The following is a 20,623-nucleotide window of genomic DNA, read 5'->3' on the forward strand; positions in this document are numbered from 1 at the left end:
ATAGCGCCACCATGAGGCTGAGTTGAAAATATTCAAGTGGCATTTCTTCCTCGACCTAGTGGGAATGTGCGTGCAAAATTTCACGGAAATCACACCATGTGTTCATGATTTGCAGCATTTTGTTGAAACGGAGCACTCCTTCGAACTTTGGAAGCCAATCTTAGCCAATCAGGATGGAGTCTGAAAAATCTGAAAGACCCGTTTCGTTGAATGGCTCTAGAGAGACTGTGTACCAATTTGCGTAATGTTTGGACAAAATCTGTAGGTGTACTTTCAAAACATTTGTTTTGCACAAAGCGGCCTCCTGGTGGCGCTATAACAGGCCAATGTGAAAACTTTGGGGCAGAGGTTCAGCTCTGGCATTCAGGGAGTGTGTGTGCAGAGTATGGCTGCGATCAAGCCAACGGTGCCAGAGATTAGCTGTTCCCAGACGGACGGACGGACACACGGACACACGGACGGACGGACGGAGTGCAAAACATACTCTCTCCCCATGCCTTCTCCACACTCTCTCCCCATGCCTTCGGCCTGGTGGAGACAATTAAGGTCACAGTCACATAAAAAGTTTACATGAAATGAAACTTTATTGAACATCTTCAAATTACACTTTACATTTCTGAAAGAGGAAGTGATGAACGACGCGTTTCCTGGATACCGTTGCGTTGCCTTGATAAACATCAACACCGTTTCAACTCCTCTGTCTCGCTCAAACATCCAGCAGCCTATTTGATCCAACGGGGTAGTAAAGCCTCCAAGCGTTGCTAGTCAAAGTTGTCAGTGATATAACTACAACTGATCGTTTTATCATTTTTATGAGAAGACAATGACGTCGGTTCTGAAGCCTCAAACTCAGAAGGAGTCCACCAACAGCACCTACACGTTCTCAAGCCGACCCAGACCCGCACAGAACCGCTCCAAATACAGGGAACCTGTCTCCGAACAACAGTGAGTTTGAGAACATTAAGTAAAGCGGTTTACTTCACTGACATAAACCCTCATGCACAGACTGTGACAGACAGCATAATATATATCACGGACACGGTAGGCGTGGGCTATTATAATAAACGGGTGCGTGCGCGCGCGTGTGCGCGCTCGCTCGCTCACAAAGCATTGAGCTCATCACTCCATAGTGCACTCGGAAGGTGCAATCAAGTCAATTCAATTTACCGTAGCCTAAGTGTCATTGTTGAAGTGTCGATTTAATTGTGATCAAGGGCCCAGGGTCACGGTGGCCTGCCTTCTCAGTTCTTATAAAACGACTCCATATCCAGGAATAGAATTATTGGCAGTTGAACTTACTAACTAGATCTATTGATATTGCTCATTGCTGTCTTCACATCATCCACCAAGAATCCCCACCTGCTTGAGAGGTTAATTACTGTGACAATGTAAATGCATGGTAGGCCTACTTGGTACGTGCCTTCAGAGCCCGCAGCCCTATTAGTCGTTTCGAATTGCCAATGACTAGGAGGACAGAAGGCTACAAGTGGTAAAATTATATAAAATAGCCTAGGCCTATATGTAGTATGTAGCATACAATAGAGACAGGCATATATAGATTAGCCTATAATAGCCTAAATGTTTCCTGTAGATTCCACATTTGGTGGATTTAACCATTTGACCACTTAAAGGGATATTTCACTTTCAAATAAATAACATTAAATATTATATTATTACAATAAAAATCACATAAATGTGGAATTTTTTGGCCTCACACATTAGAATGTCCTTCTAATGCGTGAGGGACATCACTCACACATGCAGGCATGCACGTGCGCACACACACACACACACACACACACACACACACACACACACACACACACACACACACACACACACACACACACACACACACACTCTAGTTAAATAAATTGGCTAAAGATAAAAGCAATAAAGAACGACAGCCATAGTCCTAAAGGTGCTGTAAAGAGCTCAAGAAAATGAGTCTTTGAGTCCGTTTATTTAAGCATATTGAGTATTGACAGAACGATCATGTCCTACACTATATATATGTTACGGCTTTGTCTGAATTGCGCTTTGAAAGTGTTGATAATTGCACAATTTTCCTTTTCCCTGACATCATAGGGATGACACAGCCAGTCAATATGGAAACATTATGTATGACCGCCGTGTTGTCAGAGGGAACACTTATGCCCAGCACATCATGCCACTTGTGAGTATACCTGAGCCACAGATAGTGTTCCAGAAGCCTTGCTTAAAAAAAAATATATATATATATATATATATATATATATGTATATATATATATATATATATATATATATATTCAAAGATGGCTGCCTGTGATTTTCTTTTTTTTGTCTATTTATTTTCTTTTTACCCCTCTTTTCTCCCCAATTTAGTCATTATGGACTAAAACAAAAATACATCGCATGGATGCACCTGGGACGTATCCTCAGTGATGTATCCTAAGGTTATCGGGGTTTCGGGTCTCTCATCATCATCACTCAGGTGACCCAGCCGGGGTGATCAAGTCCAGATTTACGTCCCAGTAGCTACCCTCGATCAGTCCCATTAGGGAAAGACAGGGCCACACAATCTGATGCTCCGGAACTACTCTGCCGGAACTGGGAGTGAGAGGAACTGGCACGTGGAGTCGGTTGACTCCTGTCCGGGCCCCTCCTACGTCACACCAGGTCCATTCCTGCTCTCACCAGGTCCAGGACCTGTGCGTTCCACCAGTCTCCCACCAGGCACGTCATTCAGTAGTGTTGGATTCTCGAGCCGCAATGGTTCTGCATGGTGGTGCTGCAGGCTCCGCTTGCGGCTTGAATGGCCCTCCTATAGGCCTCACCGTGGGTTTTTCGGGCTTCCTCCTCACGGAAGACACAGCCTGGGGCGCCAACCCAAACTGCTCCCGGGTACCGTCTACATTCCGGCTATCATCCGTCTCTCCGGTGGTCACCAGACTTGTCACGTAGTCTATTCCTATGAGTCACTATTAACACTTAGCGTGCCATTGCCGACGATTAAAGTCAATTGAAGCCTAATTTTGATACTGACGCTTAACGCCATTGCCGACGGCCTTCGGCAATTGAGCTTTTATAGTGCGTTCGATTGCTTGAGCCAAAATGCTACTCACGTTAGCCGGTTAGCTAGCTGTGTTGTTAGCACAGCACTGGATCGCCCATCTTAGATCGTCGTCGCCATAAGAATCCATTCTATCCATTTCTTTCAATCGCCTGTATCTCCTATTCCTTGTCCCAGATGGCATTTTGGTCAAAACAGCGTTTCTTTGACGGCACAGATCGGACGATGTAGAGCTCTCCAGAGCTCCGGTCTGGCTTCAGATGGTAAACAAGGCCTGTCCGCTCCGTGTAGCTTCCTAGGTTATGACTACTGCTCATGGACCGGAAATGGCGGCTTTTCAAAATAAGAGCTCAAATTTAAAAAATGCTGGCGTGAATTAGATCCTAATTTTTCAATAAATGCTAGCGGCCTAAGTGTTAATGGCAATTATTTCCTCCCCACATACATTTGTGTGTTGTTGTCACTGCTGTTGTATCTTACCTGCCAGTGAGGAGCCACCACCGGGATGATGTTGTAGAGCCTTTGGCATACTCCTCCCGGCCAACACTCCCCACTGACAGCTGCCGCCCCAGGCTCGTAGGAACACATGCAGTGACAAATATCACCCTCCCCACCCGGCTTCACTCCCCAAACAAAATTTGTCCCGTGTTCAATGGGACCAATTGCATAGACGCTCGACAAAGTCGGATGCACGGCAGTGGATTAGAACCCACAACCTCCGCACACTTTACCACTGCGCCACCCCGAACGCCAAGAGGCTGAATCTTAAAAATGTGCATGTACAATATAATCTACAGTATGTAAGTTTGTGTGTGACAGACAGCTCAGCTAGAGCCAGCAGCAGAGATCCAGAAACAGACGGAGACCAGAAGGAGAGCGCTGGCTCGTAAACGCACCAGAGAGCAGTACAGACCCACGACCCCCGAGGCCCTGCAGGGCAGACAGCACATCGACGTACAAACAGGTACAACATCACCCATTAAGACCTGGAACGTGTCTGTGTCACCTTAGCTTTTAACCACGTTAATTAACCATTATTTTAAACTTTAGCCATTAAAAGATAGCAGATAGCTTGCTGAAAATGTCTGACTGAACCCTGCTTTTGATATCTCCCTCTCTGGTCTTTCATTTGTATGGCCGGTGGAGATATGTTTGATTTCTGCTTCTGGTCAGATTGATTTTTTGTAATAATAATCAAAATCTACAAAGTAACTAGTAACTAAAGTTTCAAATAAATGTAGTGGAGTAAAGGTACAATATTTGCCTCTGAAATGTAGTGCAGTAGAAGTAAAAGTACTGGAAATCAGAAAGACTCAAATACCTCAAACTTGTACTTAAGTACAGTACTGGCATTTCCTTTTGAGAAATGTAGAGGGTCTGATATTCATGAAGAAGAGGAATACCACCACGCCTCAGCCAAAACAAGGCATGTTGTCCGGTGCGTCACAGGAACTAGCAAGGATGGCTGACGTTTCGATGTCTTCGACATCTTCCTCAGAGTCAGGAAAGCTGCGGGCTAGGGAGGCATTCACATACCAAACAGGGGAGGGTAGTGCTCTAATACTGTAATCTGCACTGTTCTGCACGTGGCAGTCTCCATGGAAACATAAAGGTCCTTCAAAGAATACAAAAAAATAATCAAACCTCTGAGAAGGAGAGGACATTGGAGCACTAAGGTTGCCTTACCCCTGTTATAGACAGTTCCTGAGGTTGCCACCATACTCTGTGACTGTGGTTGTTTGTTTTTATTAACCAGTTTTTGTTGTAGTTGTAAGTACCCTATACGTTGTTATTCAATCCTTGAGCTACCTCTGTCTCATTTCTTTACATTTTTGAGGGGCCCTCCTATATACAGGTTTAATGTTTGTTTTTAGTTCAATGTTTGTTTTAAAAACGCCATTGACAATGAAGGGAAAATGTACGTCATGTTGTCCCTCATTACGTCATATTGTCTCTTTATTGTTCATGGCATTTAATGTTTGTGTTGGCACCGTTTGTTCACCATTACATCACCTAATCAACATGAGTTAGACTTTAATATATTAGCGCCGCTCACTTCACACGGGTGTGATTTTTGAATACGAATTTGAAGGTTTTCAGAAAACTTAGGTCAGGATTTAGAAGGCGTTTTTAGAATCAGCCTCAGGTCTAAATGGGTTAATTGTATGTGAACCACCTGTCACTTGAAATGTGTCACAAAAAGATTGGCTATTGTTTGTCGTACCTCAAAGTATATATGGCTATACGTATACGTGCTTGATAAAATGTCTGCATTTGGACTCAAACAGTAACGCCTTTTCTTCTCAGAGCTCTATCTTGAGGAACTGAGCGATCGCATTGAGGTGACTGATGTCCAGTGCCAGACGGATGCTTTTATGGACAAACCAGCGACTCCGCTCTTCATCCCGGCCAAATCTGGCAGAGACGTGGCCACGCAGATAGAGCATGGCGAGGTAGGTGGTCCACTGTGGGTCAAGGCACAGTACTGTGATTTCCCCCTCTCCTTTAAACATGACCATCAGGTACTATTATACTAGGAGGAAGATTTATTCAAAAGAGAGTACAGAAAGTGTTAAAACCAGTAAGACGCCCTGAGGGCAGTTGCATGCACGCATCCGCCTGGGTGACGGCAGGCGGCAGGCTGCTGGGCGAGCGCTGGTGTTGTGGCATGGGGGGGGGGGGGGGGGTCAGATCAACATATGGAATGAATTTTGTACTGGCCATATATGGAGTATGTGTTGAGTATGGAAACATCATCTGTTCAAAACTTCTTTGGATTCAAATTCAAAGTAGCAGATCCACAGCTCAAAACACGTCGCTTAGCAACGCATTCTGAGCTTGTAGATCTGCTACTTTTGTGTGACACTGTAGTATGATCAAGTAGGGCGTTAGAATATGGAGATAAGAGCTTTCTGCCCGACAGCAACAATATAAAATGTCGTTGACTCGTTGCTGTTGGGCAGAAACCTTGGGCCCTCTTTTCGTCAGTGCCTTACACCTTATCCCTAAACTTCTTTGCCTTTTTTACCATTTTGAAAAACATTTAAAAATAGTTCAACTAGCCGATCTACATCGACACGTTGTGAGCTTGTAGATCGGCTGTTTGAACTATTCAAAAATGTTCTTAAAAATATATATATAAAAAAAAAAAGAAAGGCAAAGAGGTTTAGGGATTAGGGGTACGGCCCCTTGTCTCTCCATAATATAGATATTTTGTAATGTTATTTCTTAAATTAATATGAGTATCCTACTTCATCATAATAGAATGGTGCACAAATATTGTGAAAAAGCAGATATACTCGTAAATTGGCTATATCGTTTTTCAAATAATAAAAAAGGAGCTGTTAATAAAAGATTTTCAGCCGACAGCAACACACTAAAGATGACTTAAGATCTGACCTGGCCTTCTATTCTGCACCTAGGACTATGCATCAGTGTATAGACCACCTATATAGGTGGTACTACCAACATGCAAAGTGTTTTCACCACTATACAGCACTATAAAGTAAATTAAGAAAAGCTACGGGAATTGATGACATTTCATATGAGGTATTGAAATCACCTAAGTTGTTAGAAATCTTGTTTAATTTGTTTCAATCCTGTTTCGATAGTGGTATTGTTCCTTCGCAGTGGTACAAAACTATCATAAAGCCTATTCCAAAGTCCTAAAAGAATTACCCTAAACTTCCGCTGAGTTATCGAGGCATAAGTCTAATTAGTAATGTATACAAATTATACTCGTCACTTCTAAATAATAGACTTACAGATCATTTTGAACGGTCAGGATTTCTTGTTGACGAACAGAACGGTTTCCGTAAAGCAAGATCTTGTATTGACCATATTTACACAGTCACTATCATTGTTAGAGCAAGACTTCAAGAAAAGAAATCTACATATGCATGTTTCATTGATTTTCAAAAAGCCTTTGACTGGGTAAATAGGGAGCTCCTTGAATACAGATTAATAACAACAGGGGTGAACGGGAAGTTTTATGCCGCCATTAAGGCCCTGTATCGGGCCCCCATTGCTTGTGTTCAGGTAAATTACTTCAGAACAGGATGGTTTCCTACACACTTTGGTGTGAAACAAGGAGATGTCTTGTCACCAACTTTGTTCTCCATGTACGTTAATGATCAGCAATCGAGATTAGAAACTCTAAATTGGGTCTGGAAGTAGCGGATATGATTGTAGGCATACTTTTGTATGCAGACGACATAATTTTACTTGCCGATTGCGAAAAGGAGCTGCAAAACATGCTCAATATTGTTGCGGATTGGTGTTTAAGGTGGAGGCTGGTGGTAAATAATGACAAAACACAAATTGTTCACTTTAGGAAACCATCTGTAGAAAGGAGTCTATTTTCATTTATGTTTGGGAGAACTGTATTAACATACACAAAGACATATACATATCTTGGCCTCACTTTAGATGAGCATATGAAGGAAGGCACTCGGGTTCTTTCTGATTCAGCTGGTAGAGCCCTGGGGTCAGTACTGAATAAGGTGAAAGCCTGTAAGGACTTAGGATATCATACATACATACATATACACAATTATATCAGTCTTGTGTATGCCCTGTTTCGGATTATGCCTCCGGTGTATGGGGTTTTCCGGACAATGAAAGTTGTAACACAATTCAAAATAGAGCCATGTAATTTCTTGGAGTTCATAAGCTTACGCCTATCTTGGCTATTAGCGGAGATATGGGATGGATGCCCGTAAATATCAGACACAAAGGTGAGACTTTGGAATAGACTTGTTAATATGTCCGATGACATTTTTAACTGGGACATTTATAATGGTTACCCCTGGGCCAATGAAGTAAAGTCTTTATTTGTTATGAATAATTCATCATTTATTTATTTAAATAGACTAGGCTGTAATAATCATGAAATACAGAACTATATGTTCCTTGGGTATAAGGAGAGTTGGGCTGTTGATTTATGGTACAAACCAAAACTAAGAACATATCGTCTCATTAAAAATAATTATGGCCCTGAACCGTATGTTCTTGAATTTTGCTTTAGGAAAGGTATTTTTGCTTTAGCAGACTTTTTATGCAAAGCGTGGGAAAAAAGGTTGAATGTTTTTTTGTTTTTTTTTTTCATTTTATTGTACACTTATGCAATAGTGAAGCAATGATTTGTATGGTGTGTCCTATAAGTCCATGTGGGCTGGGCACCTCGGGTGCATGACACATAAATAAACAATCTATCTATCTGCAGCACTGAGCTTACATAAGCCTGTACATAGCAAATCTATTCAAAGGGCTTTTCACGAGTGGCACACATGTATAGCATGTCATGTAGACAGCACAATAATTGCATAAGCAGAAGCTGCAGCAGTGTCTCTTATGGAGTTAAAAGATCTATGGTGTAGCTACGGTATGTGAACCCAAACACATGTGCCTTAAAACACATTTAACCTTACAATCAAATAGTGTGCATGTGCATGTCGGGTGGAAGGTAATGTCCAAAACCGTCTCAAGTACTGTACTTAAGTAACATTTTGTGTTGGAGTATTTCCAATCTTTTTTTACTTCTGCTCCACTATATCTCGGATCCAAATTTTGTACTTCACTGCATTTATTTGAAAAGTTCACGTTACTAGTTACTTTGATCATTACGTGCATTGCCGACAGGAAATGGGGATAGAGAGATGGGGAGTGAGTGTGACACGGGATCAGGACTCGAAAACCCGCGGCGCACTGTCGGCCTAGGTACCTGGACCCTATGCCAGTGACCCAGGAGAGTAGGGTTCTGGTATGTCCTGTCTCTGTCCTGTGTTCAGCTCAGAACCGTTCTGTCCTGTGTTTGCCCCCCCCCCCCAACACCCCACGGCAGCTGTTTGACTTTGACCGGGAGGTGCAGGCCACGCTGGAGGTTCTGGTGGGGAAGACGGTGGAGCAGTCTCTGCTGGAGGTGATGGAGGAGGAGGAGCTGGCGGTGCTGCGCGCCCAGCAGAGGGCCTTCGAGGAGCTGAGGAACGGAGAGCTGGTGGAGGTGCAGCGTCTGGAGGAGCAGGAGAGACGCAAGCGGCAAGAGAAGGTAGCCTACCTAATACTATACGCACAAAACAGATCAGTTGCAACTATCCATTATTATTGCTTGGTCTTGGTGATTATTCTGTCCATCATCTTTCAGATTTGCGGATAAATTGAATACTCGAGAAGTGGATTTTCTTTGGTCATTTGTGTTTTGAAAGGGAGTAAAAAATCCCCCCCAAAAAAAAAAAAAAAAAACATGCCCAAAACATACATCTAGAGGTCTTTTCAGATGGACAGTGACCTGACGCGCCTAGTAATTAATTTTCAATGAGAGGCATGCGTTAATTTTGGACGCGCAGAGAAGTTGAGGGGCGACAATGCAAGCGTTTTTTCGTGGGCGCGGCCCCGTGAAATTGTCGCTCATGTGCTTGTTTCGTGCACGCGCCCGCGGCTGACTAGACCTGGATTGTGTTTAGCTATTTTTTAACGCTACGTGTCCCGTGCCCCTCATGAGCAGATCTAGAGACCTGTCATTGATCTAGGCAACAACGCCAGCGTCACCTGCTCCCCGTCTGAAAGGACATAAACACTGTCAGGACCCCGGGTGTGTTTGGACCCATATGCAGAATCTCAAAACTCAGAGTACACACAGGAAACCAAGAAGGACAGTTTACACAGACTGTACTGAACTTAAACAAGGTTAACACAAGCATACACTGAGAACATACATAACAGCTCAACACACACTGAAACCCGGGAGAAACAAACAACATGTTGCACCGTGATATGTTATTGGCGTATAGATCTGTTATTTTACCCGGAAGTTGTGCAGGAACGTCTATGCATGCGCATACCCTCTATATTGCACAATATGATTGCTATAAGCCTGGAACTGGGGTTAAATACTTGGGGTTAAAGAAATGTTTTGAAAAAGTTCTGAAAATGTATTGGTAAAAATGTGTGCGAATCCTGCTAATATCTCCCCTGGCCAAAGTGGAATCCCCTTTTAGGCTAGTGGATAAGATGTTGGCTTTCCCAATAAGCCACTCCGACCTTTCTTATCACAACCCAACTGGCAGAATGGGTCCCATGCACAGCCCATACATTACATCTAGTGGGAGTGAACACAGTAAAATGCTGCCTGCAGAGTAGACTAAACAGGTAATAGGTCTTTTTAGTTATTTCTTTCCCTTTATTATCTTTTCTTCAGATCACCATTGTGGTGGTAGATAGGCTACTGACAATGCATCTTCAACCTAATGAAAGTAATCGTATAGAGACACTCAATTTGAGTGGTGTGCACTGTGCTGCTCACGCATCAGCAGCCAAAGCCGCGTGGATTCATTACGAAGATGTCCTCCAGTCACTCCAAGGTATAAGTGAGGCGTACGATACCCAGAACCTGTCAATGCGTAACGAGGTGTCGGCACTCTTGACGCAATGAAGTTGTGCTGTTGAATAGTACTATATCTCAAGTACAGGCTGCACGATGCAACCTTCACTTGTAGTTGAGTAATATACTAATATTTAATTTAAAGTAGTGGGTTCATTTTGCCCTGATGAAGACCTCCCAAGGCCGAAACATGTTGGCAGTTGCCAACATGTTTCAAGTTTTCGGGAAAGAATTTTATGCTGCTATATATTGTACATAGCAACAAGAACCCCAAAAGGGGTTCCCGGTCCTGAATGGGTTAAATAAAGGCTGTTCCTCTTTTTTTACTCCTGAGTGCCACTGCCCACATCGTCTTTTTTTGAGGGGCGCTAGTCCCTCCTATATTCAGCTACTTTCGTCTTACACAAACATTAAATTCCCGTTGACAATGAATGGAGAATTACATAATGTGTGTCTGAGCGAATCTCGTAATAAATCAATTAATGTCCCCAAAATGCACTTACGCTGCAATTTAATTTATTTTAAAGAATACATTATTTGTTAATTTAATGTGTCCTAATCATGAGTCATGACAGCATTCCCCCATCTTCTCTCATGATGGCCAATGCACCTGTGCATGTGTCCCTGTCCTCACCCTTAACCCATGTGTCCCTATCCTCACCCTTAACCCATGTGTCCCTGTCCTCACCCTTAACCCATGTGTCCCTGTCCTCACCCTTAACCCATGTGTCCCTATCCTCACCCTTAACCCATGTGTCCCTATCCTCACCCTTAACCCATGTGTCCCTATCCTCACCCTTAACCCATGTGTCCCTGTCCTCACCCTTAACCCATGTGTCCCTGTCCTCACCCTTAACCCATGTGTCCCTATCCTCACCCTTAACCCATGTGTCCCTGTCCTCACCCTTAACCCATGTGTCCCTGTCCTCACCCTTAACCCATGTGTCCCTGTCCTCACCCTTAACCCATGTGTCCCTGTCCTCACCCTTAACCCATGTGTCCCTATCCTCACCCTTAACCCATGTGTCCCTATCCTCACCCTTAACCCATGTGTCCCTGTCCTCACCCTTAACCCATGTGTCCCTGTCCTCACCCTTAACCCATGTGTCCCTGTCCTCACCCTTAACCCATTTAGACCTGAGGACTATTCTTAAAAAATTACTTCTAAATCCTGACAGTTTTCTGAAATACCTATGTTTCCATATCAGTGGTGCTCAATATTTCAATTAATTTCAGAACCTCTCCATGGTAACGGTTTGGCGCGGGGCTTTTGATTGGCCCCCGCTGATCCCAGAGTTGTATTTATACTGACTGTTTGTCAGTTCTTCTGATGAAGGTCTGACGACCAAAACGTTGCTCAATAAATCTAACTAAGTGAAGACAGTGTGCGGGATTCTTTTTCTCTACATGTCAAGAACCCCAAAAATTATATGTATTTGGCCGCCGACCCCCATCTGAAAATATGTCGTTCCAGGGATGCCCCCAGAAGCAAAGACTTGAGTTAAAAACGTTCCCTCTGAAAGAAAATATATTCAAAGATTTGCGCCACATTTTCACGATTTTTCAAAAATAGCAGACCTACAAGTTCATACAGTACTTGCACTCGGTGCACATTGAACATTAGCCTTGTTTCTGAAATGTGCTTGCCTTGCCTTTATTTAAGGATTGGGAGTCCATAGAAAGCCTACAGTATAAAGTTTGGGAACCACTGTGCTATTAGCAATTATTACTATCAGAAGATCGATCTAGTTAATTAATACTATTTTATACTTTGGCTTTTTGCAAGCTTGTAGAGAAAGTAAATATTGAAACATTGAAATACGAAAAAGTGGAATAATTTAGATTTTATTTCAAAGTCAATTTTTCTGAGTCCTTGACATGAAAATGTTAGAACTGTGTTCTCTCTCTCTCTCTGAGCCCAGGATGCTAGACTTGCAGAGGAGAGGGCCATGCTGCAGAAGGACATGGAGACTGCGGAGAAGATCGCTGCGCGGGCGTTTGCCCAACACTACCTGTCTGAACTCCTGCCGTCGGTCTACAACACCCTGAGGAACCAGGGCTACTTCTATGACCCCGTGGAGAAAGGTGTGCCCTTCTTTACCATTGAGCCAGTGGTTCTTAAAGTGAGGTCCAGGGGGACCCTCAGTGTTCCCTGAGGGGATTCTAAATGGTCCGTTACGGGGCGACTGTGGCTCAGGAGGTAGAGCAAGTCGTCCAATGATCCATGGGTCGGCGGTTCGAATCCCGGCTCCTCCTGTCTACATGTCGAAGTGTCCTTGGGCAAGACACTGAACCCCAAATTGCTCCCGACATGCTGGTTGGTACCTTGCATGGCTTCCGCCGCAATCGGTGTATGAATGTGTGTGTGAATGGGTGAATGTAATGCACAATCTATGTAAAGCGCCTTGGATAAAGGTGCTATATAAATGCACCATTTACCATTTTACAGGTCTGGTTCCATATTATGTATACTCAGATTTAAAATCTGAGTTTGGTAAAACATAAAGTTTGAGTACCACTGCCATAAGGTTCCTGCCCTTGGTTTCCATTTGGGCTGCACATTTATTTGTTACCATATCATTTTCTTTTATTCTGTTGGTTTCATTTTCGATTAATTACCGTAATTGTCGGTTAAATCGATTATTTCATATAACCTCAGTCAACGTTTGTGTAAGTCCCTGACACAAGAAGGTCAACGACCTCCACTCCAACCATAAATTAGGCAACGCAACGCAACGCAACGCAGCAGCAATCTTATGGCATAAATTGGTTATAACACCAGTATTATGTGTTGCACACAAGTCATTCAAACCTTTTCATGTCAAGGACTGCCAAATGCGTATTAATATGTGTTTGGCCGCAGCGCAGGCCCACTTCTGCAGATACTTTATGCTAAGGAACTCTAGTATACAGGATTTGTGTTGTTAAAATGTTTCTAAAACATTCCACATTATTCTCATTTAAAGCTCACAACACATGTTTGTGTTGTGAGCTTGTAGATCAGCTGTTGTCCAATAGCTGCTCATGTATGAAATAGGGTTGAAGTGGTTAAACAGATTTTGATGGTGTATTAGACAATTTGTTTGGGACCCCCCTGGAACCCCCACAAGGACCCCTGGGGGTCCTCAGACGCCTGGGGGTCCTTGGCACAAAATATCTTTGAGATGGGTGTCTGCAGTAAAAATAAATATCAGTTTGGGGGTCCTTGAAAAGGTTTGACATCACTGATATAGTTAGTCCTATAGATAGATACTGTAGGCCTACATAACCTTGTTATGTGTGTCTGTTGTTTTGACTTCTAGATATCGAGAGTGATTTCTTCCCTTGGCTGATGACTGAAGTTGGCAACAATCTGGAGAAGAGATGCATCGCTAGACAACAATTGGACTGTAAGAGAATACACACGCACACAGATTTTCTTGCATAAGTAAAAGTAGTAATAATACACAACAAAGTAGGAATACTCCTTAACCCATTTTGGGTGGGAACCCCTTTTGGTGTTACATACATTATGTTATAATTTAGCTATTGAAAAATAGCAGATCTACAAGCTCATAGCGTGCCACCGAGTGGCGCGCTACGAGCTTGTAGGTCTGCTATTTTTGAAAAATCGTGAAAATATTCTTTTCAGAAAACTGGAGGATTTAGAATATATATTTTTTAATTTTGAGGTCAGGCCTGAATGGATTAAAGTATCCTGTCTGAATGTGCTGAATTCAAACTTTCAGGTATTGGCATCAAAATATACTTTCAGTACATTTCTACAGTTCTACTGAAGCAAATGTACTTAGTTTTCTATCCACCAATTTGTACACATCTTTTTCAACAAGCAGGGTTAGACAAATAGACATGCATACACATGTTAGCCTAAACCCTGGTTGCTAAATGAAACTAGCAGATCTACAAGCGAACAACGCTAGATCAGTGTCTGACTTTGTTGTATGATGATGTATCAATTTAAATTAAGCATTTAGCTGCCTTAAACTTTAAGCACACTTTACTGGTGGCGTGCCTCTAGGGATGACAATTTATAATGTTGTTACATCTCCATCTAGTGGTCATGTTTTAGCATTACAGATTGCTGTAGTCCAGTGGTTCCCAAAACCTTATCTCATGATCCAAACGAGAAATTTTGCCTGGGAAAATATTATGAGATGGGGTCTATGGCCAAATACATATAATTTTGGGGGTCCTTGACATGAAAAGGTTTGAGCATCACTGACATAGAGAAAAAACATTTTCAGAAAACTGCCATGATTTAGAAGACGTTTGTAGAAGCTGGTCTCAATGGGTTAAATCTCACATCAAGCATGTTCTGTCTACACTTCAGTAGTCTCGAGACAGATTGTTGACTAAGGAGAAGAGGGCGTTGTTTTTCCTTTTATTTTTTTTATGATGGGTTCTCAGATTGACACTTCAATGATACTGCTCTCCTCTGTTACAGCGCTCATCCTTGATGTCACACAGAGGCAGCTGGAGGCCTACTGGCAGCTGGAGCCAAACCCACCCAAATGACTGTGGGGTATAATAATATTAGCGATCATTTCGTCACTGTCGGGAGGAAACCTCGTAAGTCCCAAAACCACTACTTTTCAGGAGATGGCAAAACAATTTAACCTGTGTTCCAAAGTGTTCAATGTAGTTATTAAGTCACAACAGCACTTAACAGATACACTTAACCACTTTCACAAATGTTCAATAGATTGGCTGGCTATTTTTTGCTACATTTGTCAACATTAATTTATGAAAAGACTTTACAAGTTGGCCTGGGCCGTGGCTCAGCGGTCCAGGCACCTAGGCTGGTAATCCAGTCTGGCAGTGTGCTGCGGGCTCGACTCGCGATCCCGACGGCCCTCACTGCATGTCATCCCCCCATCTCCCTCCCCATTTCCTGTCAGCCTACTGTCTGTCCCTCCATAAAATAAAATAAAGAGAAACGTCAAGGCCACGGAAATAGTATGAACAATAAATGAACGGTTCTTAGTTGCATAAACTCCCTTGTGTTGTTCATTTGGTAAAATAACACAGACTTACGTAGATACATGTGTTGGGATGGTGTTTCTTTTATATTTAAGGTTGGAGCCTTGCCAACATAATGAAAAATCCTAATGACAAAAGTTGGTCTGTTTTACAGTTGCTATTGAATAAATCACAATCAATGTGTAAGTGTGTATCGTCTGAACACTTATTTAACGATAACAACAGGAGGAAATCTTAAATGTACTCACTTACTATGAAGACTGAGTTGTTATAGTCTAATGCATACATTAATTGAAGGGTCCTTGGCATGAAAAGGTTTGAGAACCACTGCTGTAAGTGACCATTGTTGTTGTTGCTATTATTAACTTTATAACCAGTGGTGGAAAGTAACTAAGTACTTTTACTTAAGTACTGTACTTAAGTACAATTGAGGTATTTGTACTTTACTTGAGTATTTCCAATTTCCAGTACTTTTACTTCTACTCCACTACATCTCAGAGCCAACATTTGTACTTTTACTTCAGTACAACTATTTGAAAACTTTAGTTACTAGTTACTTTGGCGATTTTAATTTGTATTAGAAAACATACATTAACCACTTCAACCCTATACATTTCGGCCATTTGAAAATAGCCGATCTACAAGCTCACAATGCATGGCAACGTGACGCATTGTGAGCTTGTAGATCTGCTATTTTCAAACGATTTTGTACATTTGATTTTGATTGATTGTTTATTTATTTTCGTGTCCTGCACACAATGTGCCCAACCCTCATGGGTTCATAAGACACCATTTCACAATTGCATTTACAGCATGTTTACATTACATAATTCATGCATTTACAGAATGTTTACATTACATAATTCATTATATTAGTACTCTGTCTTCTTTCCCAAGCTTGAGAAATAAAAGTCCCTTTGGCAAAACATATCTCCATTTTTACATAGTCATTTAAATCTAGTACACAGTTTGAACTTGTGAAATGGGACATTCTGCAATATGAGTACTTCTACTTTTAGTACTGTGAGTACATTTTGATGCCGATACTTTTGTACTTTTACTCAAGTACATTTTCAATTCCGTACTTTTACTTGTAACGAAGTAGTTCTAAATTGCAGTATTGGTACTTTTACACAAGTAAAACAATTAAGAGTACTTTTTCCACCACTGGTTATAACTACATTGTGATGGTAATGATTGCTGTGTTTGTATAATCTCCCCCAACACCTTTAAGATGAGTTTCTTAATCAATATTCTGTGTTGGTTTCATTCAAAGTTTTAGCCTTTGCAATGTACTGTTCATTATTTGATCCTCATTATCTTCTGTTGTGGTGGTAAGTACTAGTAGTCCCTTAAATTAACCAGAGCCAGACAGTCAATATTTTACATTTCATATCTAAAATAAAGAATCATAGAATGCAACTGGTCAGTGTGAATCAGAAGAAAATTTACTTTAATAACTATCTCCCTATGAGAGCAAAATAAACAAGGAAACAACGTATAAAGGAATGAATAAATAGCCAACACACAAGAAATGTCCCTTTCACATGGTTTATTTACCTCTGATGGACAACGGACGCGTTTGGGACTGATGGGCCTTCCTCAGCGTTGTCAACAACCTACTGTATGAAGGTGTGCATCATCCAAATGCTACAAGACAGAACTTCCGGCGCTGCCTTCCACTAATCTCAGGTGAGCTTTGAGATAGTTCTCGAAAACAGTCTTAAAGAGGTTTGTCTTAACCAAATGAACCCGGGCCTATAGCATCTCTATTCTGGGCATGTAATAATGGTATAATTGGTCTATAACCTCACAATGCGTCACATTGCGATTAGATTGGCTATTTTCAACAACGAGATTTGGTATAGACCCCTGAGGCATCCCAGTCACTGTAGTTAGTGTTTGACTACATTTACCTGCCCATCTGTACATTTAATTAGCTACTATAATGGTAGCAGCCACCCCATTGACCCCAATGACGCCTAAAGTCCAAGACGACATCAAGGGGGGAGTGAGGTTTAGAAGGGGATAAGGCAGAGGGGGGCACACCTGGGAAGCCAGTTGTTGCTGTTAAACCCTCTTGACGTGTCGTAGTCAATGAAACACCCAAGATGAAAGGCGCCCACATGACGAACCCGTTTCTGAAGTTATAAACGGATTGCGCCCAGTCCAATTCAAGTATGCGGTCAGGCGCATCATATCCTGTGTTTGTAAAACTGAACTACCCAACCACCCCAAGATGAGGGAAAATAATATGTATTCGAAATTAGTAGACATAGGAATATTCTCGATTATTATGCAGCATTTCTGATGCGTCTTGGTTGTATTCAAATTGCTCAATAGTTTTTTGTTTTTTTTAACTTTAACTTTTTTAATTTCCAATACTTTTAATATTTTCACATTTGTTTGTTTATGTATAGCCCTGTCTAGTTAATAAAGGCTTTTTGATCTATGCTTGCTCAAGAGTGTGCTTGAAGCCCCTTCCCGATGGGACCCCTCTTCACTTCCAATACTTTTACTTCTACATCTTGGATCCAAATATTGTACTTTTACTTCACTTAATTTATAACTTCATTTCTCTATCACTATCAGCTTAAGGGGTCTTTAGGCTGAAAACAGTGATAAGACCCCTGGTTTAGGCTATGTGGAGTTTGAGGTAAGCTATAGACTTGTAGGGCAGGCTATAGTGCTGGCGTGAGGAAGTGGTTGCTAGGTGTGTCCAGGGCCAGGCTGAGGCTGACTCACTTGACTGTAGTGTGTACACTGTACACAGCCTACACTACTACAGAGACAGCGAGCGAGCACTGAAGGTAAACTGCACGTTCTACCTCCGATATATATGACTCTATTTTAGTCCTGTCAAACTATTGGCCAGCGGTACTTATGACAGTAATGACACCTCCCCACTGGGTTTCGCAGCTCTACGTTGAAACTCCAGTCAGGGGGCGTGTACGTGCACACACTCACACAGTGGGCGTGTGCGCTGTGGGCGTGTGCACGAGTGTAACTTCCCCGACTGAGATGGAAATAAACGAGAGCGAGAGATGATGGTGTAAAACTGTAAATGTAATCACTTACTGACTGTATATACAGTGTTCACACTTTTACATAGCATTACACACGGGGCAATGCTATGGAAAAGTGTGAACCCAGTGAAATCGTGGTGTTCCTGTGTCCAATTGGTTACATATTGTATCCTACACTCCACTGTCTCCTGCAGACATGGATAAGTGAACACTGAGGATGTTACGGACTCTCAATTCAATTCACACCCAATTTGCCAGACATATTAAAATGAAAGTCTTGCAGACTAATTAACTCTGAAGGGAGACTGGAAGGTAATGAGTTGTTTTTTTTATGAAAGCCTAACCTTTTTGTCTCCCCCTAAAAAGTATTCTCTTAATCAGAGGCTGTGTGATGTGATTGCTTATTAACTATAATGGCTTGAATGATGATTTAGTTAGGCTATTAGATCACTTATCACAATATCCTATTAGGCTATAGGCTTATTTTGTATACCTATTTCCTGTGAAGTAGGCTATATCAAAGGCCCTAGTAGTTCTATAAACTCAAGGGGTAACAGGTACGGTCGCCCCAATTCCATCTCGCCCCAGTTCTTTTCCGCCGACAGCTCGGTGCGGCGGTTCTTGTATTCTTTATTTTGTTTTAATCAATAAGGTTAGAAATAAGTTTAGGGTTAGGCATAGTTTTACTGGGGTTAAGTTTAGGAATAGGGTTAGGTTTAGGCATAGTTTTACCGAGGTTAAGGTTAGGAATAAGGTTAGGATTGGTTTAACCGTTTAAGCATAATTTACTTAGATTACTTTAGGAATACCAGGCCGCGCTGTTCCGTTGGTAACTAAAGTTTTCAAATAATTGTAGTGGCGTAAAAATAAAATAATTGCCTCTACAACGCAGTGGAGTAGAAGTAAAACAAGTGTATACATTTTTAAATACTCCAGTAAAGTAAAAGTACCTCAGAATTGTACTTACGTAAATGTAATTAGTTACTTCCCACCACTGGTGGGAACTGGTGACAACACAACAGTATGTGGGATGGCTCATGGATGTGGATGCGCGCAGAGCGCGTGCGCCGCCATATTGTCGCACGCTGCAACTTCCACACACACGGCAGGGGAGGAGGGTCAGGGTGGAAATCTCAGATCTGCGGCTTCAGGACTGAAGACATTCTAATATCATCATCATCATCTGGTAAGACTTTCTACCGCGGATTGCACCGGACGAACGAGGACCCATCATACGGCGTCACCACATTGTACGTGTTCGGTTTACTTTTTGCGCACTTTGTTGCATTGTGTATAGTACGCGCGCCTCCTCACAAAGGAGGCAAATCTCCCAGACAGCACAACAGGTGTCTGTGTGGGATTATAGTGAGGATGTGGCTGCTTAGAGCCAACATGACGGATCTGCGATAAAGTGCTTCTGCATAATGTATATCGACTTTATAGAAGGCAAGAAGCCCATATGCGACATTTTGATTGACCTCAGACTGTCGTTCAGTTCAGTCTATTATAATGCAATAAGCATTACAACGTTTTGGAATTTGTTTTAATATTGGATTTGGGAAATCTGCCGCTTTTAGTTTAAAAACGAACCAAAATGCTGATATAGTCACACTTCTGTTATCTCTTTCTAACTGAATAGCCTAGCTACTGGACACATTTTGTAACTTTATTTTTGCATCATTGTGTTAATTTGTGTAGCTGCCTGCAATAATCGGGGACTGCCCAATAATCAAACAGTCGCAGCTAGGCTAAAGACATTAATCCAGTGAGCGAGATCTGACGTCTAGCCTTCCTTGTCCTGGTCGCACGACAGAGTAGCCTATAGGATAAACTAACATGATAGTGAACCAGCTTGGTTTGTAGCGTTTTACGCTTTTAGAAGAAATAAACAAATCGACAGATATTTGTTGTCTGTCTTGTTCGGTGCCCGCTTGCGTTTTCCCTAAACAGATGGGTGGAGACTATCCCAGCCAGCCAGCTGGGTGTAGTTCCATATTAAGATACAGTAGTGATCATGACAAGTAGGCTAGATGTAGTGATTCATCATGATGATGATGTCTGCTGCCGCTGCCTCCTCTATATGAACTGAAAGGGAGTGTTTATTCCCTCTTACTCAAAGACAGTATCAGTCTTCTTCTGAAGTGGGTGAAACTCGTTTCTCTTCTTTTTCCTTTCTCTGTTCAAG

At 42.1% G+C, this 20,623-nt stretch overlaps 1 protein-coding gene across 1 annotated transcript; it reads left to right on the forward strand.

The window, feature by feature from the left end:
* The first annotated feature begins 671 nt into the window (after positions 1 to 671).
* On the forward strand, positions 672 to 15,577 carry rsph3 (radial spoke head 3). Its single transcript, XM_079527038.1, has 8 exons — positions 672 to 945; positions 2,089 to 2,176; positions 3,874 to 4,018; positions 5,362 to 5,507; positions 8,897 to 9,100; positions 12,355 to 12,517; positions 13,735 to 13,821; positions 14,877 to 15,577. Exons 1-8 carry the CDS (start codon positions 824 to 826, stop codon positions 14,945 to 14,947), a joined length of 1,026 nt encoding a protein of 341 aa, XP_079383164.1. The 5' UTR covers positions 672 to 823; the 3' UTR covers positions 14,948 to 15,577.
* The last annotated feature ends 5,046 nt before the right edge of the window (positions 15,578 to 20,623 follow it).

This window comes from Electrona antarctica (genome assembly GCF_951216825.1).
Source record: "Electrona antarctica genome assembly, chromosome: 17".
Classification (NCBI taxonomy): domain Eukaryota; kingdom Metazoa; phylum Chordata; class Actinopteri; order Myctophiformes; family Myctophidae; genus Electrona; species Electrona antarctica.